The 26,439-nt window shown below is 39.5% G+C and overlaps 1 protein-coding gene across 1 annotated transcript in view; it reads right to left on the reverse strand.

Moving 5' to 3' along the window:
- Positions 1 to 10,277: 10,277 nt before the first annotated feature.
- The window catches only part of poc1a (POC1 centriolar protein A), a 41,068-nt gene continuing 24,906 nt past the window's right edge, over positions 10,278 to 26,439 (reverse strand). The window contains exons 10-11 of the mRNA XM_056363968.1: positions 22,821 to 23,087; positions 10,278 to 12,422 (exon numbers count right to left, since the gene is read on the reverse strand). Coding sequence (XP_056219943.1) covers positions 12,312 to 12,422; positions 22,821 to 23,087 — 378 coding nt within the window. The 3' untranslated portion in view covers positions 10,278 to 12,311. The remainder of the gene's footprint in view (positions 12,423 to 22,820; positions 23,088 to 26,439) is intronic.

Here is a 26,439-nt window from a genome sequence, read left to right on the forward strand (position 1 = left end):
ATTTGACATGGGTTTGTGTGAGGTAGTTATACATAGCCAGTGTATTACCTGCATTAGATTTGGATCAGCGCCCCACCAGTTTAGAGAAACAGCCGGGAACACCAGCACAGAAGCTGAGCGATGAACTGCTGTGGACTAAGGCCAGTGGCAAAAATGTGTTTTAGCCACTTTAAACAAATGCCCAGTGAAAAAAGCAAATATCAGTACCACTTTATCTTGCTGTCAAACAGCCCTTTCTTTTGGAACTATATTTTCTCAACCATTGAACTACAGTATTACTACTCACAAGCACATTAAGCTGCAGATCAGCAGTTTGAGTCAAAAAGAGCAAAGCATAAGTTTGCTTGTGAGTAGGAATTCGGTAGTTCAGCGGCTCAGACTTAGATTTTTGCTGGTTACAAAGCTCCTAACACAAGAATTAATTTGTCATTATGTAAAATCTAATCTAAAATTTAATATTCTAAAATTTCACTAAGTATATGGCACATTTAAGTAGCTGCCTGCTGTAAACAACCAGAGCCAGCTAACATGCTGGACTGATGCTTCATTATGGACAATTGTAATAAAATAAGTGAATGCGCTCTCAAACACAGCTGCTGAAACAGCCTGAAACATCTGGGATGAGATCATCGGGTGAAGTAGTGGAGCACACAGTGTTTCACACAAGTAAAAAGAAAGCCAGTGTTAATGCTGATGTCGGCAGTGGAAGTGTGTGAGCGCTGGCTGCTATTAATTTTTCAGGAATCTTAGCGATAGTAAAGGTGTGGCAGTGTGCCTGTAAGTGTAATCTGTTGTGTATAGTGTGTGTGTCTATTGTAGAGCAGTGAACACGCGCTTAAGCTGTGAACCCTGAGCCACAGAGAAGCCTCTCAGTTAAATCCATTATTAAAGACCAAACTACAAAGCTGGAAGGAGACAGAGAGACTAACGTAACACACAGAAGAGGGAGAGAGAGCGAGAGATAGAAAGCGATCTTGAGAGACAGATGATGGAGAATAGATTTAAAGTAGAAGCTGATTGTACGTATGAATGAAATCTCCTCAGTCTAGCAGTAATCATGGTTAGAGCGTTTCTGCTCGCCATCATTCACTGCCAATCCATTATTGCAAAAAAAAATGTTGTTTATGTACTGCTAATTGGCTGATATGTTTTGGTAGAGATGTAATTATGTAATATAATTAAATGATGTCTTATCAAGGGTTTGTGACATCCTTTAGATCTCAGTATACCTAAAACAAAGTTTTTCACACAACCACTTCTAAAGTAAAAAAAGTCACAATATCTGGACAAGATGTAATTAAACTTTTAAATTCAAACATCGAAAATGTGTGTGTGTGTGTGTGTGTGTGTGTGTGTGTGTGTGTGTATGCTTCACTTCACAGAAGTCATATTGAGCAGGTCCGGGTGGATGGCTGGCCCTAAAAAAGCACCGGATTCAGACAATGGAAACCAGGTTCTCTAGTCTTGTGTGTCGTTGTTGAATTAAAACACTACTTTAGAGCTACGGACAAATTGTGGTTTGGATTAGTTTTTTAGTCCTGTAGTCGGTCGGTCCACAACTCTGGTCCAGACTGAAATATCTCAACAACTGTTTGATGAATTTTCATGACATTCTGTAAACACATTCATGGTTTCCAGAGGATGAATCCTAGTAACCATGCTGATTCCCTGATATTTCCTGTAGCGCTACTGTTAGGTCAAAATTGAAATTTGTCTGGCACTTTGGTTTATGACCAAATACCTGGAAAACGAATCCCATTGTCAATTGTGTGAAAGTGAGACAGGAGCCAAGGAATAAACTTCTCTCTCAAGCTCTCTTTTTCAATTGTTACACAACTATTTGTGGCACTTCTCATGTGTACAACTGAGCACAAAATCTATGAATGCCTTCCTGGAGAGACGCTCTAAAAATGTGAGAAGTTATCTCCATATCTAAACGACGTCACGTCTCGCTCGCTCTCTATGACGACCGGTTCTTCACTCTGCCTTCCAGTGTGGCTGTTCAGAACAACTATAAACAATTTTGATTTGCAAATGTGGTCCAAAAACAGGATGCATGGACTGGTTCTGAGAGTCCATAAACCGGCCCTTATACCTGCCAAATATCAGCATGGTAGTGTTGTCATTGTGAGCGATGCTGATTTAGGCCAAAGTACTGCTGTGCCTAACAGCAAGCTCACAGAGCTACTATTATGGCTGTGGACTCTTAGTCTTGTTAAAAAAGTTTATGCATCCCATCTGGTGCTTCAAGTCACTGTTGATTTTTTTTAGTACTTAAGCAAACCCACAAATTTTCTCTAAACCTTGCCTCAGAATGTATTGGCTGATTCAAATGAAGTTGTAGAAGTATGATTTTTAAGAGACAAGGTTTTCAGAGCAAAGTAAGCGATCAGAGTTTGGATCAGCGCCTCTTTGATGTAGGTAGACACACTGTCCATCACAGACTTAAAGTCACTCAACCTGTCCTCAGAAATCACACTGCTGCTCACACATTTGGAGCAGCTCCAGAAAACACATTTGACTGGTTCTGTTCGTAGTCCAAGTGAGTATTTAATAAATCACTGAACCAACATGACAAAAGCAACATTAATTTTATTTGACTATTTATTTGAACGTTTAAATCTTTTTTTTTTTTTTGAAACCACCTGTAATCTTCACCCCGCCCACCATATCTAATAACCTGCAGAGCAAACACACTGTACCTACGTAGGCACAACTGTAAAAGCACCGAGGTGAGTCATCGTGTGTTAACTTCTCACCTCACCTCACTCTCTCTCTCTCTCACACACACACACACACACACAACACACACACACACACACACACAACACACACACACACACACACACACACACACACACACACCACACACACACACACACACACACACACACACACACACACACACACACACACACACACACACACACACACCTTCAGCCTCACCCCATTATAGCACTGTGACAGCTGAGAGGCAGGGCCATAAAAACAGATGGTCAAAGGTGGCCAAATAACACTAACAATCTGTTGTATCTCCTGAAGAGTTTCACTTTCCTGCTCTGTTCCACATGAGCAGCTGACTCACATAACATCAACACAACATTAATCCACCTATTTTAAAATCTGTACAAATGACCACATAACTACTAGTGTTACAGAATTACAGTAAACCAACTGACTGCAAAGATTCAGGTATGTTATAGCCATACTGTATATGAATGTGTAAAATCATAACGGTGTGGGTGTGAGTTTACTGCCTGTGATAATACAGCTACAGCACTGGTCTGATCAACATTCATTTATGAAACAAGGTAAATGTTAAGTTAAAGGGTCATACAAGATGATATAAAGCTTATGGCGTGAAAATAATATGAATGTGATTTAAACTGTACAAATGTTCATGGTATAGTTTGGTTATTGATTGATCTGTTGATTATTCTCACAAATTATCTGTAACAGTTTGGACCAGAAAATGTCAGAAAATAGTTAAGAATACTCATCACAATTTCCCAGAGTCCAAAGCCATGTCTTCAAATAGCTTGTTCTGTCCAACCAACAACAACGACAGAAAAAACTTGAAAAACATTTTTCAAAAAAATAGTCCTTTGTTGTGGACACCGGGGCAGTGTTTGTCTTTGCTCACTGTAAAATAATCCGAATTTTGGAAGAATGACGAAAGCATAAACAAAACACAATAAAAAAGAAAGTTTCAGCTGGAAAAATATTCAACTGGTAAAGATTTATAAAATTCTCGAGTCACTATAACAGTGAATTTGTAAATGTTACAGTAAAGGCAGCAAAGGTTTGTTGTAGAGCTTAAAGAGAAGATCATTTTAACTTGTGATTGATCTGTTGATAATTTTTTCATTAATCATTTAATCTAGTCTTTAAAATATCATGACACTGTGAAAAATGCACAAGGTTGCATCACCTGAATTATTATAGTTTATATTATAGATTGTTACTGTCCTTTTGGAAAGTCCCTGTGATTCACTCGAACTCCTAAAATATGTCGCTCTTAAAAAGTGTTTGCTTGAGCTAATTGAAGGCACGGTACACATGCATGTGTGTACACATGATCAGGATGGTACCACCTCGGCCTCATTTTGAGCCAGGAAAAACCCTGAAGACAAAGTAAATTCTCACAACTGAGGAGCTGTGAATGTTTGACACAGTATCTTTTCAAAAAAAATTGACTTAAACGAATAATTGATGGTCAAAGTATTTACTGATTAGCTTTATGTTGATGGCTAATCGATTCATCAGCTCATCATTTCAGCTTCAGTCATTCTCAAGTTGCTGCTGCTCGAGAGATCTCATTACAACTTGACATTAGCTATTAGCCTGACAAAACATGTCATGGTGTGCTTCATTTAACAAACAGTTTTTATACTGCCTGTCAAAATGCAATAAAAGCTTATTTACAGTGCACTGTCACAATGATGTACACATTTGACAGATATTAGAGTTTTCATGGTTCAACTGTTATCATAGTGGGCCATGTTATAACACGACGATGTAATAACATTTTATTATATCTTTTAAAACACTTCCAAATCTGACCACTGTATAAGGTTAAGTTATTGATTCGTGACAGTGTCAGAGGAGCATTTGACAGAGTCTATCCATTAGCTATATGGATCTGGCCAATCCCTGCTGATGATGGGAAAGACGGACAGGTCGCCAGTTTATCGCATTTGACAGCATATTAACATTTTACTATATGAACCCTGTCATGTGATGTTTATATCACACCTTGTCCTCTTGGCCAAATGTGAAGTTGACATGACAGAGCTATCTAGAGCAGTGACAACAATAACCCAGTGACACACCTAGTGACTACTGACATCATTCATAAACAAGACATGGTGATATAACTACATTACTACAATACTAATAAGGATATTTTTTTTTTTATTACAGCTTCCTTGTTATTAATCAACATACACAAAAATATGTATGACAATAAAATCATATCATCACAATATGATTCTGTTCATGTCGCCCGTATTATGTCTGGGATTTTGGGATTTACCAACCCTGAAAATTTTTTTTTTTGAAAAACAATTTTACATGGTGGGGTTTGAAAGCTCATGCTCATATTTCTCAGACTAAAAATCTTTAAATTTGATTATTTTTTGACAGAAAATCACTTAAATTAAGATATAATAAAATGGATTTAGTACAGGATTTTCACCCCCCGTGAATTTTATCATGACAACAGGTAGAAGGCTCTGAAACAGCATTTAACTTAACATTTCAATGAATTAAGTATGTTGGGTGGCTAGTCAAGCATTTCCTGAAGGGGCAGGAGTGGCACTGAAGATTTAAAATGTCGTGACATAGCCATGACATTATTGTGCAAAGAATATAAAAGTTTTACCCTGGAGATAAACATAAACTTAGTGAACACAGTATCTTTATTTTTCTGGTTAAAGGCCGCCCTAACACATGGGTGTGTGTTGGAGCGGTTGACCTTTAGAGAGGCAGGTGAGGTTGAGGTGAGGCGAGGCTTTGAGAAGGGGGCAGGTGTTCTCGACTTATCACCAGGTTTGTTTTATGGGCTGGCCCGTTGTAAAGTAGGTCATCAATTTTAGATTCTCAGCACACATTTACACACCTTGAAACGTGTATGAGCTGGTTTTATTTGTGTTACCTGAGCAATCGCACCACAGTCATTTGATTTAGAGCTGACCTTGGAGCAGTTAGGTTACACAATCGACACTGAAGTCTCATGTTCTACCATAAGGACTGAAGTGGTACTAACTATATATTTAGTAAATCCAAATTATAGATGTGTATAGAATGAAAATCTTTGCTGACATGTGAGCAAAGTGAAGTTCTCGACCACTGAAGTGAATCCAGATTTAGTCTGTTGATAAGAGGGCAGAAGAAAATTGCTTTTTAGATGAACTGCAGCTTCTCTTTCAGATTGCCATAACAGTCTAGTTGGTCAACGAGATTAAAAACCTTTTTTTGTATCGTCTTACAAGAGGTAAAAAAAAAAAAAAAAGAAACCTCAGTCCCTCCATCCATTCACTCCCAGTGGGATCGAATGGAAAAGATGGTTTTGGAGCAGAAGCTGAGGCGTGGGTTGGAGGAGCAGAACGCCAAACCTAAGCCACCGCCGACAAGCAAGGTTCAGTCTCAGAGGGGGAAGAAGTGGGAGGCGATGAGTGGAGAGAAAGGGGGGAGACGAGGGGTGAAACAGGAAATGAGGCACAGGGGAGTTTTGCCAAAATCCAGCAGTGGCCAGAGAAGAAATGGCGGGACTGAGGCGCAAACACGTTTCTGGTGTTTGAATCTGTTCTGTGACAAAAGTCTAACAATCTGACACTTTCTGTAAACTTGCACACCTGTAATATATCACTGCTTTATGTTACTGTGACTTTGTAAACTCGGAGATGCATCATCAGGGTTTGTTTTTACCCCTTAACCATTTTTATTTTCATACACACATTTATTTCTTCATTTGTGATTGATCGTATCCTAATATCCAATTAATTAGATACAAACAGGTGATAGACAAAATAATGCTAACACCACATCTATGTTTCTCCCAGATGATCAATGATGTAGCAGAGGTGGAAGGCCATCAACATTAAGACACATCTCATCTTGAGTTCAGTTAAGTTAGTAGATGGTGGCCTTAAACAGAGGGGCCTCAGAAAAATTCCTACCAGGCCACAAGAAAACCATATTAATAATTTGGCAACTTATGTTTTTCAAATTTTTTAAGAGACCACAGTGAAATACAAAGTAAACAAACAGTCTGCAGCACAAAACAGCTTGGAAGCCCTGGTCTAAACAATGACCACACTCATTAAACAGACTGAATTTGGTTTTTGATGCAGCATCTCTGCTGGTTTACGATTATCTTTAATTTTATTATTTCAACAAGTGTGTGTTCATTTGTGTTAATGTTTTAGATTCTGCTATTTAATAGCGCCAAGAACCCAGAACTCATAACAAAAGGAGCAATGATGAGGAACAACAGTGAACATTGTTGCAAACACTACTTAAAAAGTGGGACATGAGTAGGTTACATGCAGTTTACCAGTATTGAGTACATATTTTCATAGTTTGATTTTTGCGACGAATGAATGACATTGTTTTTTTTCCAATGCATCAGCATTTTGGACAAATATGATGTTTCTCCTTAGTGTTAGTTGTGATGTGTTAGCTAGCTCATGTTGGTTTGAAAACTCACATATAAAATGCACATTTATGCAACAGTGTCTGACTTCGGGTTGACTCACTGGAAACATTTGTACATCACACCCTATAGTTTCCGAAACGCTGAGTTATTCTATGTTATTTCACTGTGGTTCCTCAAAACTGTTCTGTGTATTTTGTGTTGTCAGACCGCCTCTCATTTATTTCCTAGAACTACAAAAAGTACAAAATGTACAAAGAAAAACTACCACCACACTGATGACATGATCATTTCAGATTTTTGGTCAACACAGACAATTTATAACACAGGCTAGTAAAACTTGTAGATCTAAGAATAGCCACAGGCAGTACGTGCTTTTGGGAAAAGCCTGTTTTTCAGCCACAGTGGAACTATGTATGGGGGTGTAGCCTCCACCTGCTGCAAGAGGGCACAGCAGTTCTGCCGTCAGAGCGGCCGGGCATCATCTCAATCTCATAAATCCTTCAGAATATAACATAATGTTTGAGGAAACAAAGAGCCAAGAAGAGCAAGGGAGTACAAAGGCCTGACACACTGAACTAGTAAAACACTGAAACACACACACACACACACACACACACAGGCAGTGGCAGCAACCACAGCACACCAGGAAAAACATATCCAGATGTTCTCCTCATAGGATTACCAACCCCCTCCCACACACACACACACACACACTTGTGGGCCACACATGGGCTACATATTACAGAGGCTTGCTCTCCAACTTCTCTTTTCTTTTCTTTCTTTTTCATGGGCACACACACAAACACACATTTATACAGTTCTACTTGTGAGGACCTTCTCTGACATAACCCTAACTCCAATTTAACCATCACGTCAAAATTACTAATCCTAACCGTTAGCGGGCTGCTTTGGTGGGGGTGTTGCTTCAGGTATCGGTAAGACGCTTAAATACGATCCAGGCAGTCCAGTTTGAGTGACAGATCTACGAGTTTGAAGGCTTATCTGATGCCAAAGTGCTGCACAGTGGTTGACAATACTCTGAGACACAAACCCTAACGCTTTCCTCGCCACCGTCGCAAAGTAAACATTAGACATTCAGCTTTTCTCTACGAGTAATGTGCACTTACATATATTTGATTGACCACGGTCGTGTCATCACATTGGGTCGAACCAGCTACTTTTTTGCCAGACGCCCTGTTGTGTTAATGGAGTGGACTCATTCAAATTAATGAGGGGAGCTGAAGACGACCTTACTATCTGAACAAGGGCTGTAAAAAAAAATATATATTCCTCGATAAATTATTTGGCCAATCACATCTTCTTAGAGGCCACGATGACTGCTTCAAATGCCTCGTTTCGCCCGAACAGTCCAAAGGTATTCAGCTCACAATGATACTCCTCGCAGTAGAGAAGTTGGAACAAAAACGTGTTTGATGATTTCACTTGAAAAATTAGCTGCCAATTGAGTTTCTGTTGACTGACTAATTGATTTACTAATCACAGTGGTGAAAGTACTGAGATCTTGTACTTAAGTAAAAGTAGCAACACTACAGGGTCCCACATTCAAAACTTTACTTAATTTACAAAATTTATATAACAGCCCATAATATATTATAATTATTCAATTATAATTATTGATGCATTAATGTAGGTAATGTAGTAAGCATCCACACACCCAGCAACTACTAGCACAGTGTACGGATCCTTTTTCTGACTTTTGCCTTTAGATTTGCCCTTTTGATCCAGCACCTGTGAAAGTCTCTTTGGATGTGTGTGCTTTACTCCCTGTTTGTCTTCAGTTTTAAATAGAACCAAATACAATTCTAACTCTAACCCTTAAACCGAGTCTTAAACCTTATTTTACAAAAATGGCTCTCCTGTGGACTAAAAATCTGGTCCTCTCAAAGATAGACATACGAGAGCGAGCACACACACACACACACACACACACACACACACACACACACACACACACACACACACACACACACACACACACACACACACACACACACACACACACACACACACACACACACACACAGTGTCGAGCTTAGCAGTTATTGAACCCACTCTTTCAGCCCCTCCTTTTCTCCACTAGAGCTCCTGGCAGGCCGTCTGGTTGAGGCCCATAGTAAAGGGAACCGTTTTCTCTGGCATGAGTGTCTAAGTGTGTGTGTGTGTGTGTGTGTCTGTGTGTGTGAGAGAGAGAGAGAGAGAGAGAGAGAGAGAGAGAGAGAGAGAGAGAGAGAGAGTGAGAGAGAGAGAGAGAGAGAGAGAGAGAGAGAGAGAAAGAGAGTGAGAGTGTGTGTGTGTGCGTGTGTGCGTGTGCGCGCGTGTCCACGGGCCCCAGACAGGAAGGAAGAGCGTGGGCCCGGCAGCACAGCTCCAGAATTCCGGTTTTGTTTTTCTTCTTTTTCCATCAGTGCGAAGCCTAAGCCGGGTCTTAAAGAAACAGTCATTAATATTTTTCCCCTCTTAATGATGCCACAGTGTTCACTGAGAGTAGCTGAGACCTCCACAATAGGACTCAGTATGACTCATTACTTTAGTATGTAAACATATTACCACTTTGTTAAATAAAAAACTCCAATGAATGAGGCTCTTTTATGGCTCAAATGATTCTGTTTCTCAAGAAGTTACACCATGCGTCTGTGGCCTCGGGCTCATTTTCATTGAAGCTTCTAAAAATAAAAGTACCAATCCAGCATCAGTGGTCAGGTTACGTAAATTACTCGAGGGGTGAAACATAAGGATTTTGGACACAAGCAGGGCAGGCGTATTTAGCTGCCACCCCCATGCTTTTGTAATAAATCATCACTGAATATCTGGCAAAGAAAGGGTTCAAAATTACCCGATGGATGACACAACTCACATCTCATGATCTTAACAGTTCTGCTGAGAACAATTAAAGACAGGAAAGTCATGAATTTGCGGGTAACCGCTCAGGCTCTGTGGACCTATCAAAGCAGAAAATAATCTCTTTAAGGTAAGCGGTGACCTCATCGTTTTGGCAACGATTATGAAAACAAACTTTCCTTCGCTTGATACACAAACAGAGCTCAGAGTTAGGAAAGAGGAACCGGAATCGTTTTATCAACTCATTTTAAGTTAGAGATAAGAGTCAAAAACATTTATTAAGAAGGTACACAATAACTTACTTTCAGCGTATAAAAGTTTCAGACACAGGATACAAAGGGACGGAACAAGACGCTTATCTTTCAAACTGCAGTAATTACAACCAGGCCTTCTGCACTCACTGTAAAAGAAATCCAACTTGGAACCAATGCAGAAAGCACCATCATTCTAATTTAAAATATAATGATGGGATTATATTTACTAATTTCAATGTCAACAAATCTCATGCGAAGACCAAAACCAACCATGCGTTAGACCATCTCTTAGTACCTTCTAACTTTCACACCCCGACTGTGGCACTCGACCCTGAGTCCATTCATTCCTACTGAAGACAAAAACCTTTAAAAACAGATCACAGGTGTATGGTTTCCTACATAGTCTTCTACATTAATACTCAAACCCTAAAAAAGTTGGGTGTTGGGTGTTTTTTTTGGCTTAGTTACATAAAAGTAAAGTAAATAGTTTATTTATTGGGGACTATTTTCAGGCCTGGATTAATATTCATTCTCTGCAGTGAGTATTTAGTCAGGATGCACTGATCCAGGTTTTTCTTTCCTGATACTGAATCATCAACTCAGATCCAAGCACTTCCACAGTGGTCTCTTTTTCCCAAAGTTAAAATCCCTATTTTACACTATAATGTGTAAAATCCATATTTTCATGTAATGTGACATGGGTCCAGGGACTGCTGTTGCACTAAAAAGCTAGTCGGTGGCCTGTCGTGACTGAATGAAAACTGTTAACTCTAACCAGGATATTCAAACTGACACTGACAAAGAAATGGAATTTAATGTGGAACGATTACGTCACAGCTGATCTGTCAGTATCACCAATCTGCACACCAATCTGGCATATCGAATCTGTGTGTCTCTAGTATTTACTGGAACAGGACAATGTACGTGGCAATGACTCAAAATAACCTACAGTACCCCTGTAATGAAGGAACATGTCACCAAGTGCAATGTGTTTTTAAAAGGTTTTGGACAACAATGGAGGTCTAAGGGAGAGAGGAAAGATAAATCAGGCTTTCGCTCCATAGCACTTGTTGGGATAAATTAATTGTTGGCTTTAGTCTTTTAATGTGATTTGCTGACAGTAAGAAAAACATAGAAAAGCACCAGATCAATCCTTCAAAAACTAAAAACTTACCAATTTGAACATAGTTTCTTCATGTAAGACAAACTGAAGGCACTGCACTGGCTCTGCTGTAACTGTTTAGTTAATGTCATGGTAAAACTTCATGGTAAAATTTCAGTAATTTCACTTATGATGGAAGAAGAACAAAAAAATCTGTAGGCAACAGACTGAACTGAAGGTCAGACCAGACTGATAATAAAAAAAAAGTCATTCAATGAGTGCCTGTCTTTAAAATTAATGTATTGGCCTGACTGCAACTAAAACGATGACTGCGCCCTATAGACACTTTGGTTGTGTATACTGTGCACAGTATATGTTCTTTTTAAATGAAAAAGCATCTTCCTGACGTCATTCTGCACACAAATAGAAAAACGAACACGTGCAGTGTATAGGCAAGTACGAAAGTCTCTTGCATGTGTCTAGACTTTTGTACAGGCAGCTATTGTGTACACACACACACACACACACACACACAGACACAGACACACACACACACACAGACACACACACACAGACACACACACACACACACGGTGACTAGTAGCAGCAGGTCCTTCGTCAGCAGAAAAGAGACTGCTCGCTCAGCACTGTTGTAGAGGAATAACTTCTCTAATATTCACCTCCTTCACTTCTGATTTTTCTTTGTAAGATAACCACACACAGTCCATCAGCAGCGAGGCTCACGGTGCATTTAAAGTCCAGCCAGGAAAACGGTTTGGGTCAAGTCCTTGCTTTATGTGTGAATGCACGTGCTCTGTATGTAAGATCTCACATTTTATTGTGATCTACCGACAATGATGTGAGTTTCTGTTTCTGGTGTTGATGTGACCCCACTTCCCTTACACCACAGCTCAACTTTTCTCTGATGCCGCCATCGTTAGGCCTCCTCTCGCCTCTGGAGATGTAGACCGATCTCCATCTGATTCTCCAAACACTCCTTGAGCTTGTCCTCTGTCAGCGTCAGCCGCTGCTCCAAGATCGAAACCGTCTGGATGAGAAGAGGAGAGGGGAGGGGACGATCGAGGAGAGGAACAAGACAGAGAAAGAAAGGGGGAAGGAAGGAGATGGATAAGAGAGACAGAGCATGTTAGAGAGGGCTGTACAGCATCAGCCTGACAGTAATGACTATATAATGGCTGTGTTTGTGTGTGTGAAAGAGGCAGCTTGTGTGTGTTTGAGACAGATGTTGTGCGTGCAAGACAATCCAGCTGATTATCGCGGAGAGATCTGCTGCCTGAGCCGAAAACAGCAGAGTCTCTGTGTCTGGCACGCACTCTCTCTTGTTCTCTCACTCACACGTTTGCATAAACACACTTACGCACACAAAGAATACAAGAAAGTCGCTTTCCGAAACAGGACGGGCATGTGTGGGTAGTGAGATCACAGTGCAACATACTTTTTCCTCTCAGCATCCTCCAACAGTGACAGTGTTGTGTGTTTGTGCTTGTAGATTTGAGCATTGTGTCATGTGCCTGTTTATCAGAGGAGCCTCCAGGTGTAATTTTCAGTGGTGTGAATTAACAGATTACTGAGGACAGAGCTGACTTGTGTAGTAGCTTTTATTCCGTGGGCGCTTCATCAGCCACATCAAGAGAATAACAAAATGAGCCTTTAATCATTGGAAAGCAAATAGAGGATTCCTGTCCAGATAAACGTATTCATGCCTTCAGCAACCAGGAGGATTGAGCACAATACTACAATCTTTAAATCTCAACACTAGCTTCCAGTAATAGTTATTTAACATTTTTTTTTTTTTTGCTGCTGCAAGTTTACAAATCACTTAACGGCCTTGGGTGAAAACACATTTCTGATATGCTTGAAGAACATAAAACTTCTCAGTTCCTAGGATGTTTAAGAAGAAGTCAGGCAGTAGTACCTTAAATCAAAACTAGGGTTGAATACCAGGAATTTAGACCTTGGTGTTTTTCGGAGAAATCTTGTCAAAATCCGATATCATTTCCAGGAAGAAAAAAACCTGTGGGATCCTGGGATTTCCAGCGTGTGGGTGTGCACCTTTGCATTCATATAATTAAGAATATCAAAGAAAATGAAAATTAAAAACTTCTCTAAACTTCATTAAGACTTCCATGCAAGATCTATAGATACAGTCCAATCTTGAATAGCTATTAAGATAGCTACATTATTTTTTTTATATCCTGCTTATAAATACTAAATAGGGGTACTTCAAGCAAAGTTATACCAACCCAAACAGACAAGTGTTAAATTAGTGGCTAAATAAAATACACATAGCTGTAGGGTTGATTGCAGGGCAGCATTCAACAGATGGAGAATAAAAGATCACCCAAAACCTTACGTCTAAAAAACCAAGATCAATCTTCCTGTTTCCCACTCTAATATAACAACTTGGACATCGAACTGATCAGGAGATTAAACTATTCTCTATAATTAGTACTGTGTTTTTTTTCCACTGTAAATATGTGCTTTTACTGCCAGTTACTCTACCATTACCACAGAATCTAAAAACAAATATGACAGAATAATACCTGAAAATTTTATTAAATGTCATTTTATAATGTAGTATCAACAGTTCTGAGAAATTCGAGGAATCTTAGTATGAGAGTGATACATTCCCGTAATAATTTCGTAATCATGGAAATTGTTAAACTGCATTTACCGTAGCACCAACTTCCTGTTGATAAATGCACCCCACCATAAGCCACTTTCAAATCTAATTAACAGTCTGTTTTTTTTGTGTCTTTGATTTATCTATTTCTTCTATTCCCCCTTAATTTCATTTATTAAATTAATATATCTGCACTGAAATTTAATATGTGTATTATTTTTTTGTCTGGTTGCATTTTAATTTATGTAATTTTACACTACTTCAATTGATTTTACTTTAAAATTTTTATGTAAAGCACTTTAAATATCCTCTGTGTTTGAAACATGCTTTACTGATAAACTTACTGTAGCTTGTAATTATATTTATGTAGCTAACATGAGACACAAGGACATGGGTCTAAAGTGATGATTCGTTGATATCTCTTTGGCTTTTTGCTCGTCTGCAGGAGAAAAAACAATGACACAAACATACAAAGCTTATTTCCTACTTTCAATCTACTTTTTAGGTGGTAATACAGAAATGTGAAAATGTGGCACAAACAAAAGCCATTTAAGGCGAATGCAAAAAGCTAAATGTCTTTGTGATGATGACAAACTGAGTTCTGAGAAAAAGTTTTAGAAAACTCACTTTGCAAAAAGATGACAGTAATTTGAATGAGTCTTCTTCCCGAAAGTGGCAACAGTTCCCTCTGCATCTCTGACATAACTGTTTACTGAGCTAATGTTGCCTGGTGACAAACACAGCCCCAGCTAGTGAGCAGTTTCGGATAGTCGTGCCTGGCAACAAAAACGTAGTTTAAGGCAGGAACAATCCAACAGTAAACATGTCAGCCCCTGACAGAAGAGACTCTCTTGATTTGGGTCAGTGAGAGGAAGATATGTCAACATGTCTCGAACTGTAATTTTATGTCTCTCTTTGTGCCAGCGAGTGTAATTTTGAAATTGCTAGAAAGCAGCGCAGAGATGAGTCACTCCCCGAGCATTTATCATAATATAACCAGCTGTGTATGAGACATTACCTCTGATGGAGGGATGGACAGACATGAAAAAACAAACTAGTTTAGTTTTCCTCAGAGGAGGTTGTCTCTCACAAGGTTCCAGGTATAAATTTTTTCATTGAAAAATAACCCAACAATGGGTTGATTCATTCAAACTATATAGTGGGTAACTCAAACCTATTATATGATATGCACCTCATAGAATATGATCTTGATGGTACACTTTCTCGCTATCTCTTGTTTCATTTCTGTTCCAGGAATGTCTCTATCATAATCATTTAATGGTCACTTGATACAATCAGGGCAGTGTTATAATGATATGATCGTCTGAAAAAAATTTTTCTCAAGTGTTATCCTCCCTCCACAGATAAACAATGTTGTGCAGAATCTCTTAAGATCTATTGTTTGATAAGCTGAAGACAACAGTGCATGTTTATGTCATCTCCATACATACGGATGAATAAATAACTCAGTACTATGTGATGACAGTTTGGTCATTTGAAAAGATAAAGTGAAATACAGAGGTGGAGTGACAGCATAAACACAAAAGAGGACAAAAGCTAGAAAACCAGAGACAGAGGTCAGACAGCGGACATACAAACACTCACTACTCAGATCAAATAACTACTCCTCTTACATTGTCATTGGTTATTTTAACCAAACTAACATCATAAACATAGCCAGATTATAATTTGGTTGGTGTACCAAATTCTTCAACACCAAAAACACCAAACCAATTGATTGATCTTTCTTCTTTCTTAACTGTGTGATGATTTAAATGTGTATTATGCAGGCCCCACACGTCCATTTGTACATTTCATAGATAGCTAAAGTCATGACATCACGTCCAGGCTAGCTTCTGTTCTGTTCTGTCTTTTACTGAGCATTTCTTTCATTAGTCTATCTTAAAAACACCTTGAAAGTTGAAACCTTTGTGATTTTAACAGAGTTAAACAGCTACAGCTCCAAATGAAATTTACAAGAGCAGTAGCGTGGGCACTCAATGTCCTAATAACTTGGTTTCGTCCGTATCTGTAAAACTCATCAACTCTCTCTTCTAAAGTCATTTTTATCAGTTTCCTACTTGTTATCTCTGCAGTCTCACAGTGTTCAGTCCTCTCTGTCCTGCTGTTATTACAAACATGTCTGAACAACCCAAGACCGGCTCACAGACTCACCACATCTGTCAAGCTGTGATGTTTAGCCCGCGAACATAAAGGGCTTATGGGAAATGGTGTTCGTTGGAGGCAGGTAAAAATAATAAAAACGTCCTTATCAAAACATATGAAGTGAGCCACACCACATACTATTGAGAGTGGCTATGTTCGAAGGCTGGATTTTTAATTAGCCTAGTTATAAATGTCAATAGGATTTTGAATGAGATATTGTTGCTTCTGTTACTGAGCCCAGACGTTCTGCTTTCACATCAGCTCTCTATAGATTATCAAGCAATATCTTTAGTCATCTATAGTCATTTTCAAACCCAACACACTAACACATACACATGGCCAGGCATGAATAATCCAAGACAAAATCATGAAGGAATTGACAAAGATTGTTGAATCTCTCGTATAAACCCAAAGTCCAATATACACATCACACGCCAGTGAGTTCAACGATGTGTGGGCGAGGGGTGTTTTCTTTTGGGTCATCAAGCTAGATAACATCTCCTGCTATTTCATGCATCATGGGAGAGATAGGGCTTATATTTCCTCTTTCTCTCCTTCTCCCCGCCTGTCTCCATTTTCTAGATCAATACTACCCTGTTTATCTTACCAACCTGATATGGCTACCCAGTCCTCAGCGCAGCCAGCTATTGGTGTTGGTGTGTGTGCGATTCTGCACGTGTCCCCAGGCAGCGGCAACATTATACGGGCCTATAGTTTTCATCTGGAGTAGAAACCAAATCTTTATGCTCCTAAAAATAGAGCGAGCTGTTTTTCTTTTCTCTCCAGAACACATTATACTCTCCATCGCCCTGAGCATTACTGGCCTCTGTTACAAAGTCTCATAGCTTTGGTATGATCCACACTACAATAGTCAAAGGACGACAAACTGGTGCTGGTGATGGGTGGCAATGGCAGATCTTTTTTCGCTGAAAGTAAACTTTTAGGAGCTATAATACTGGTATTTATAATATGATCAATGCCTTGTTGGTACTTTAAGTTACCATATTTTGCAGGATTATTGTAACTTAGGAATCTTCTTTCTTTCTTTCTTTCTTTTTCCTTTCATGACAGGTCAGAGAGAAAGTAAAAGGGTCATTGAGGGCCATTTTAGAAGAAATGGTTTAATTCTCCCCGAGCAATTCTATAAACTTACAAATCAGAGACTTTTTTACAGTTTCTTAAATAAGAAAACTTTGAAAACTTTGCAAATCCTGAAAGAAAATTTGGTCAGTGAGCAGTTTAGTCGTTTCTGAAATTCCAGAACCTACACTTTAACCACAGAAAATATTTAAATATTATCTTAGAAACAGTTGTGAGGGAATGTACCGAGAGTTAATTCTTTCACTTTTTCCTAAAGCTCCTTGCAACTCCACTTATACCTGCTCTAACAGGAATATGAGTTCAGTGAAGTAGTCCATATATATAGGTGAAACAGAAAAGGCTGGATACTAGTAGTTTGAGAGCATTACATTAGTAAACTAATGTTTAATGGTCTATTGAGGAAGAGAGGGCGCTGCTTCACTTGCATTAGTAAATGAAACTGGCTAAAAGAACAATTCTTCATTCAAGATTCTTCATAATTAAGAGGGAGAGTGTGAAAGCAGGGGATAAGTGCAGGGACTGCAGGCTTAGTGTGGACATGTAAGAGCGATGAATTATCAGAGGTAGACAAAAAAAAAGGGCTATGGGGCTGAGGATTGGGGGTGTGGGGGGTAGACAAGTGAAAAGCAGCTAACACAGCAAACTGAGGCTTTGGAAGATTCAGTCTAATGTTGAATAATTCATCACCTTCCTTCTCAGTCTCCCTAACTATTAGAGTTACAAAGAGCTGTAATAGTGAAAAATAGTGCTGCGAAAAAGACTTATAAACGGAACGGTAATATAGTTCAGAAATAAATAATGTTACTCAGTCAGCCTAATTTCCAAGGGATGGGCAGCAGTAATTCAAACTTTCATATTAGACACAGTTGAAATGATATTAGAACAAGAGTGTTGGCTTGTTTTTAGTCACACTTTGTTGTGCAATAAAAATTTTTTTTTTTAAAAAAGGTATGGAGGTAAACTGCATTAAAAGGGGGATGAGCCTGTCTGACCTCCAAAACACCATTATTTCCTTATACGACATTATATAACTATTTAAAGTTGTGGTGGTCTGAATGAGTTGTTACTTGCTGTCTCACACAACATAAAGCAGATCACTTCTAAATAGCACCGATCATAACTACACTGTGTTCAATAGAAACCATTATTTCTAACTATCATCCACAAGCTGTGTATGGAGCAGCAGATCAGGTGCCAGTGTTAAGTTGTATGGAAATCCTGTACCCACTTTGCTGTTTTCAGCATTTTTACTTAATTTTATGCCACTGTGTCCACTGTGTTTACCTTTATTAAGTCACGTGAAAGTGACACTGAGCGGCTACAGAATGACCACACACAAATCTACACACTTCGTACTGGTTAGTTATAACTCTGTTCTGTTGTTTATGCAGGAGATATTGGTTCTCAATGGCTCATTCATCCTGTGTGTCATTGTGTCCTTTTCACCTGTGTTTAATGTTTTATTCTTAAAATGCAAATGCTGCTGTGTCACATTTTAAGATATAATATGACAATTTAGTAGTCTCAAAACTGAAATAGCGTTGGATTAATGCAATCATACGTATTTAGTCCTGTCATTATTGTACTAATTAATTGTTTAAGGAATCCCATATCATCTGTCTCTGGCTGCAGATTTGTGTTGCTGTATAGTCACATTGTGCCGCTCTGCACCATCCAAACAATATGATTTCCTGGAGAAGCTGATTCCTCACTTGTTGAGGTGTTGTTATCATACATTACTGTGATTGGCACAGATGTGTCAGTGCTGTAAGACCAGTGATATGACTGGCTGAGAGTGTTTTTATTAATGCGTTTGGAGATGCCCACACAGTCTGTATTCCCAAGACCTACTGCTTTGCACTTGTCATTGCACTTTTGTTTTATAGGTTTTAACAGCAGTTATTAGTCTGAAACATAGACTTAAAACGGCTCAGTAAAAAAGTCCGACACAAATGGAAGTCATTGCAAAACCACACAGGGATAACAATGCTTTTTCCATAGCAGCCTTGAGGGTTAGAAATTTACATTTATATCATATATAAAGAAAACTCCATGCAGAAATTATCTCAGTCTATTGACCTAACCCAGAAAAGACATCACCCATGTTTCCACCACTGAAGAATGAAACAATAAAAGACCAGATGCAGACAGTCCATCTGGGATCAGGGTTGGGGTACAGTGGGCTTGAAAGGAAGAAGCTGGCATCACTACCCTGGGAGGGGTTAGCTAGCTGCTTGGCTGCCCAGGGCCAATATTAAATGCTCCCACATGCTGGATTGCAGCTTGATCAAGAGAGAAAGAAAAAAGAAAAAACAAAAAAAAAACACACACACTGACTGAAACACACATACAAGAAGTGTTTCTGCATCTTTGCACGGCCATTAAGCATGTACACTTACTAGCAGTGAGTGAGGCGTGGTGCTTCCAGCGCTCATGTATGAATGATGTATTTTTCTTAGGGCACATTCACAACCTCCAGCTAAAACCCTGCACCATACACAATGCACTTCTCTTCCTTACTCCTCATCTCTTAAGTGTACTTCTTCCTCTCTCAACTGAATCTTTTCTACCCTACAATCATTTTCTTTAGTTCACCATCACCTTACATAAATTAATAAAATTACTTGTTGTTCTTATACAGTAAATCTCTAACCAAGCCCTTCACTACTGTGGTATTCGTACTATGGGTTAAAATAAGGTCATGAATGTGAATTGGTATAACATTTTGAATGAACATTCGGCACACTACTTCAAAAATGCACATATCCACAGTTCAATACAGCACAAAGAACAGTGCAAGAAGTGTTTGGCATTAGGTGAACACTGGATCTTAAATGTTGCCCTAAGATTAGACATCTGAGAACTGTTTCTGGCAAAACATTACACATCTGTTGAGTCATTATTTGGTGATTCCTTTAACAAGCCGAAACGCAATACTTGAACGAAATGTGCAGCAATTACATGATAATGGTAAATAATGTAAATAAACAATTTTAATTAAACCCTAGCCCAGCTGGCTATACAAATTTGGATTGGCATTTAAAATAAAAGTTAATGCGATTATACCAGGAAACCACCAAGTATAAAATATATGGCCAGTTCTTTCCAGCATGCGACACAGCTGCAAATGTTTCACAATAAAAACTTTCCATGGAACTATTATGGCTTTTAATCATCTGCAGAAAATGTTGAGTTTAATTTACAGCAAAAGAATCAGAGATAGGAGTTAGGAACACCTTGCACTGAGCTGTAATTGCAACTGGGTTGTAAAGATAAAAATCATAATAAAAATAAAAACATGCAGTTCATCCACTGTATTTAACATTTGCAACACTTATTAACAGAAGTCACAAGTCATTTAATTTCAAACTGGATAGGTCAGTCAACTAAAGGCCTAAATTGTAAATTTTATTTTCTCAGAGTCTCAAATGTTTTGCTGTAATCTACGACATTTATTTGACATGTCTCTTTATATCCGCCACTGAATACAACTATGAAACTAAACAAAATCACACGACACACAAAAAAGGACATAAACTGATAAGAAGCAGACCTTCGGATCTAAACTGTTTTTTGTTAAAGGGCCTATTTTTAGTCCTGCAGCCACTGGTTTGGTCTGGCTTCAAACTGCGTCTGGCCTTCACCAGCCACCAACACACTCATAATGAGAAAAGAGCCTCTCCAAGCACAGGCAGCATGGTGTGTGTCTATATATATTTTGACATATATGATGGATAAAAACATTTGCTCTGTCCTCAGTGTGGGAAGCTCTAATTTAGGATGAGAAGATTAGAACATGTTAACTAGGTGAGTCACATGTCTCCATTTGAACCATGATATTAATGGTTAGCATATATGCATGTTATTACATATATACTTAAAGGCTGAGGAGGAAGTGCAAGAAGCAGTGAGCAGACTGCAACACCAGGAGGTGGTTGGAAGGGTCTAGACAGGACTGGCAGGCCTCGGCTGGGGTGAGCCACCCACCACATGGTCCAGAGCAAACAAGAAGGAGAGGAAGGATCTTGTTGTGTCTGAGGTCACCAGAATGGAGCAGGAGGAGTACAGAGTGCAGGCCGTGGCACAAGGGCAGCGGGGGGGGGGGCTGGACAACATGGGAGGGTGTCGCGAGCAGAGCGGTCAACTGGGCAGACATTTGGAAACTCAGCTTGACTCGACTCAGCTTTTTAATCAGGGCAACCTATCGCACACTACCATGTCCTCGCAACCTGCACCAATGGTGAACAAACCTGCGACCTCTGTGGGACCACCAACGCCTCCGTCCAGCACTGTCTGTCAAGTTGCAAGACTGCGCTGACACAGGGTAGATTCAAGTGGCGTCACGATCAAGTGCTCAGGAAGCTGGCAGAGGTGGTGGAGGTAAGAAGGCAAGAGGCAAGCAAGGAGAGCCCAGCGGCGAGTAAGCAGCAGGTCCACTTCCCTAGGCCCGGGGAGCCAGTAACCAACACCAACAGGAGACCAGCACCCAAGCTCCTGACTCCAGGTTTGGAGTGGAAAATAGAGGTGGGCCTGGGCAGGTAGTTCCATTTTGCCAGGGAAATCCTCAGTACCACACTGTGACCAGACATGGTTCTGTGGACCTCGGATGGGAAGTCATCTCTGCTGGTTGAGCTGACAGTTCCATGGGAAGAGGGGGTGGAGGCAGCCCATGAAAGGAAGAGAGCAAAATGTGCTGACCTGGTTGCGGAGTGCAGGGAAAGTGGATGGAATGTGAGGCTCCACCCGGTGGAAGTGGGCGCTAGAGGCTTTGTCGGAGACTCAACAACACATCTGCTAAAGGACCTCGGGCTACAGGGAGCCAGGCTGCACAAGGCAACCAGGGAGGTATCGGAGGAGGCAGAGAAGGCAAGGTTTTGGCTGTGGCTAAGAAGGGGGGACAAGACATGGGGAGCAAGCAACTCCCGAAGAAGGTTAGCTGCAGGGGGTGTCAGGGAGACGTCGCTGTTCACTGCCCCGCCACCAGGAGATGTTCTAGGTTTAATGACAGGTGGTTCCCAGCTCATGACCCTGCTGCTAACAAGTGGGCACCAGTGGAGGTGCGGCAGGCCTAGAGCCTAGCAGGAGAAAACATCTTCCTGTTCAGATTAAATGATTTGGGATACAATAAGACAAGGAAAAAAGTAAAAGTAATTGTGCAATGATGTGGCGATAAGCAAAGCAACCTAAGGACCTCATAACACATGTCCCTCAAAAGAAGTACAAGTAATAATTGAATGAATGAATGTATGTGCAAATGTTAATGACACCGGCGTAATAAAATAATGAAATGTAGCTATAGATATGAGGAGTAAAATCTACCACAAACACACACAGTTGTGTAGTGTCAGTGTGCCGGTCTAATGCAGCATAAACACCATGGAAAAGGTGTTTTTTTTGTCTGTGTTTCTGAAACCATCTCTGGCCCACAGGTTGAAAACTAAAGGAAGCTTTTGTTCTGAACACTGTGAGTGGGAGGCACAGCCAAAGTACAGTGCATGCTGTTAGTCATGAAAGATTAGCACATCTTCTGCTCACCTGAGTGAGAATATCCAGTTGACCTATGATGTGTTCCAGGGTGCTGGCCAGACCAGGGGGGACGCCTCCATCTGAAGTCTGGGACTGGGATGAATGCTGTGGTAAACCCTGGGTCTGTGTCTGATGGGTGGTGGAGGAACTGGTGCTGGGGTTTCTGTAGGTGTGGGAATGTGTTGCTCTACTGTGGCTGCCACTGCGACTGCTGCTCTGAGTGTGGGCGGCGGTTTGGAAGTCCTGTCTGTTGAAATGTTCTGATGGGTCAGAGGTCTGAAAACAGAGAGAGAGGAGCGTGAAGAGCAGTTAAAATTCAGATGCTGTCTGATATGTTTCACATACAATATGGTATTGATATAAGAACGTCTCATTTGTAGAGGGGTGTGTCGTTAACATAGAGTTGTGTGCAAAAGTTGAGAATGACATACTACGTGAAAAGAAGTAAATATAACCCCTGCAGCAAATAGACATTGAAATTAGCCTTTCTTGAAATGTCAGTTCACTGTTACCTTTTACTTCATTAACTCACCCTGCTAAGTCAACTATGGGGGGTGGTAATAATTCTACTTTGGGGTTGTGTGACAGCCAGTGGCACAGGAAACATTGTACAGATAGAGGGAAGAATGGATTCCACTAACTATAAGAAAATTCTGAAAACTAAAACTGAAAGTGGGCTGCCTTCTACAACAGGACAATGATCCAAAGCAGACCTCAAAATCCACGATGAACTTAACTCAAGAAACACAAGCTGAAGCTTTTTGAGCGACCTTCACAGTCCCCTGACTTGAACAAAAATCTGTGGGTAGATCTCAAACATGCTGTGTATGCAAAACAGCCTAAAAATATCTCACAACTTGAAGTGATTACCAAGGAAGAGTGGATGAAAATGAACAAATCAAAAATAGAAACACTCTTAAGTGTTAAGAGTGTTTGTAGCCATTTACGAGTGTTTGCAAGCTGTGACATCTGCCAAAGGACTAACTTATAGAGTGCCCAAACTTTTGCATACAATCGTATTGTGGTTCTTCTTTCAGGAATACTGAAATGTGTAACACTATTATTGTCTATATTTTTGATGTTCAACAAGTGCACTCTCCAAAGGGAGATGACTGAAACAGTGCATCGAGGTTGCTATTTATTTAATCATTAAACCAGAAGAAGACCTGAAAATAGATGCCAAGTCACACTTAATAACTGAAAATAAAAACTGGTATTTTTCAACAAGACAGAACAAAGTGCTAAATTAAATAATCAATCAATTGCAAACTGGCTTTCTGAAGGATCATCACCTTGTGTTAGTGCGACATAGTGACAATAGTTGTAATATTAGATCTCCAGACAACAGACTTGAGACCTACTCAGCCCATAATATATTTATCACCAACAATCTTTTCATATTATTGAATGAGCAACACATTTTGCTCAGAACTTCATCAGACTCTGTTTATGGGCTGAGTGTGTGGGTGATACCACAAACATTTGTGACTCAAATGTTGTTCTGAGCAGTTACCATCATCTCTTGATGCACATATTTTGCACAAAACTCTTAATGTTGTATATTGGGCGTATATGGTCAGGGGTGAATCAAACATGGAGTCTGTCCAAAGTTTGATGCATTCTGTCAAATTCCAATTTAGTTCTGGTAACATTAATTTGGTTTTAGAAGGTTTTAACTTGACCAATAAAAATTTAACAATAAATACAGACATTTTCTATAACTAAAAATGCACGACCACTCATTGATTAGATTATATGGAAAAAAATGCAATTGCCAGCATAATAAAGAACACATGTTTACAAAGTCTTTCATCAAATTATTATGCATTTGTCATTGTAACAGAAAATGCAGATTACTAAGAAGAAACAGAAGTTTCACATTTAAGAAGCTGGGCCTGGGACTTTTTGAACTTCATTTTCTTTCCATCAACAAATTGATTGACTTTCAGCAAAATGCTAAATATTCACTTTTCCTTTGTTTTGCTAAAGAAAGTTAGAACTTAAAATGGAAACTTTAGATGGAAACCAATTAACATTGACTTTGCTTGAATGGATTTTGTTTCAGTAAAAGAACCTGTTACTCTGACTTCAGAGAGGATATGGAGTCAAAAGAGGGAAAATGTTGACTCTCTCTTTTTCTCTCTTTCACACACACACACACACACACACACACACACACACACACACACACACACACTCAAATCGCCACTCAGTCTGCCTGTGTTGTGATTAATTCAATGAGACATAAACACATGGAGGTCAGTGACCACATCTCTCCGTCGCCATGTCTGTGACTAAAAACTGTGTGCACACATCTATAGGTTTCTTCATATTTCTGTCCGTCTCTGCAGACCTCTGTCTGGTTGTGAGGAATGGTGGGTATGTGTGTGTTGTGTGTGTGTGTGCATATGTTCCAAGACAACATCTCTTCTGCATCTCAGTGAGGTAGAGAACAACTGTTTTACTCATCACCACACAACAGGAAATCTATTCACACTCAGCTAAACATGTTCAAGACTGCAGTGTCACACTGTGCCGCTCCTAAATGAAGCCAGATGAGCGGAGTTGTCAGCTGTCGCCTGGCTCAACATATTTGCCACAGACAGAGGTAATACATACTGCCACAATCAAAGGGGCTGTGGTACCCAGAAGTCACATACAGTGTACAATGACATGTTCTTTGATGGGCTATATTACTTATTATTTTTTAATGATGCTTTGTAAGTTCTGAAAAAAAAAAAAATCATAAACATTACATCATTTATCATAGCCAGAAACTGTAAAAACAGAGGGTATCATCAGATTTTCAACTTTCTGACCGTCCTTGAACTATGCTTCCATCAGGAAAAATAACCAGATCTATGCTTAAACTTGTGAGATTTCATCAAAATTACTTTATACTCCATGTCTCATATAAAATATTGCCAAAAATGTCCAACAAATAATACAAAGAGTAAAATTGTAGACTTTGGATATTGCATGAAAGTGATTAAGAATAAAACAATATAAAAGATGAAAAACTCAGTGCCCTTAAATATGTTGCTGGCTGTTGGTTCAGTACAGTTGGTTCAGCACTCAATATGGTCTCAGCACACTACATAGTGCATACCTAAACTGAGCAAACAGATGAGTATATTTCTAATACAGAGGAAAGAAACTGTCCAATTACTCTGTGTGTTTTTTTGGTCAAAATCAAAATGTACCTTTGACATTGTGCACACCAGTTTGTGCAGCTGTCACCAGTGTCACAGCTGTGTTACCAGGCACTGAGATACAAGTAATTCTTGGGAATTCACTCTGAATTTTTAACATGAGTCTGTATTTACTATGTGTTTTGTGAGCTTTGTGAGAGTTATTTTTTAGATTGAGTGAAGGAATTAGAATAATCTTTGAACAGAAACTACGCAGATCATTCGACAAGTGCATTAATTAACATTGTGAACTACAGCAGTGGGGTCAATTGCAAAGCTGCATTCAACGAGTGGGGAGTAACAAGTGGAGATTGCCCTAACATTACACCTAAAAGTTCAAAACAACACACTGAAATAGCTGCATGCAGTGAATTTTACTTCACTGCTACTGTTCACAAAAGAACATGAGATTGATGATCTCAGCTGATCCACCTACA

This window comes from Seriola aureovittata, chromosome 2, assembly GCF_021018895.1.
Source record: "Seriola aureovittata isolate HTS-2021-v1 ecotype China chromosome 2, ASM2101889v1, whole genome shotgun sequence".
In the NCBI taxonomy this organism is placed as follows: Eukaryota; Metazoa; Chordata; class Actinopteri; order Carangiformes; family Carangidae; genus Seriola; species Seriola aureovittata.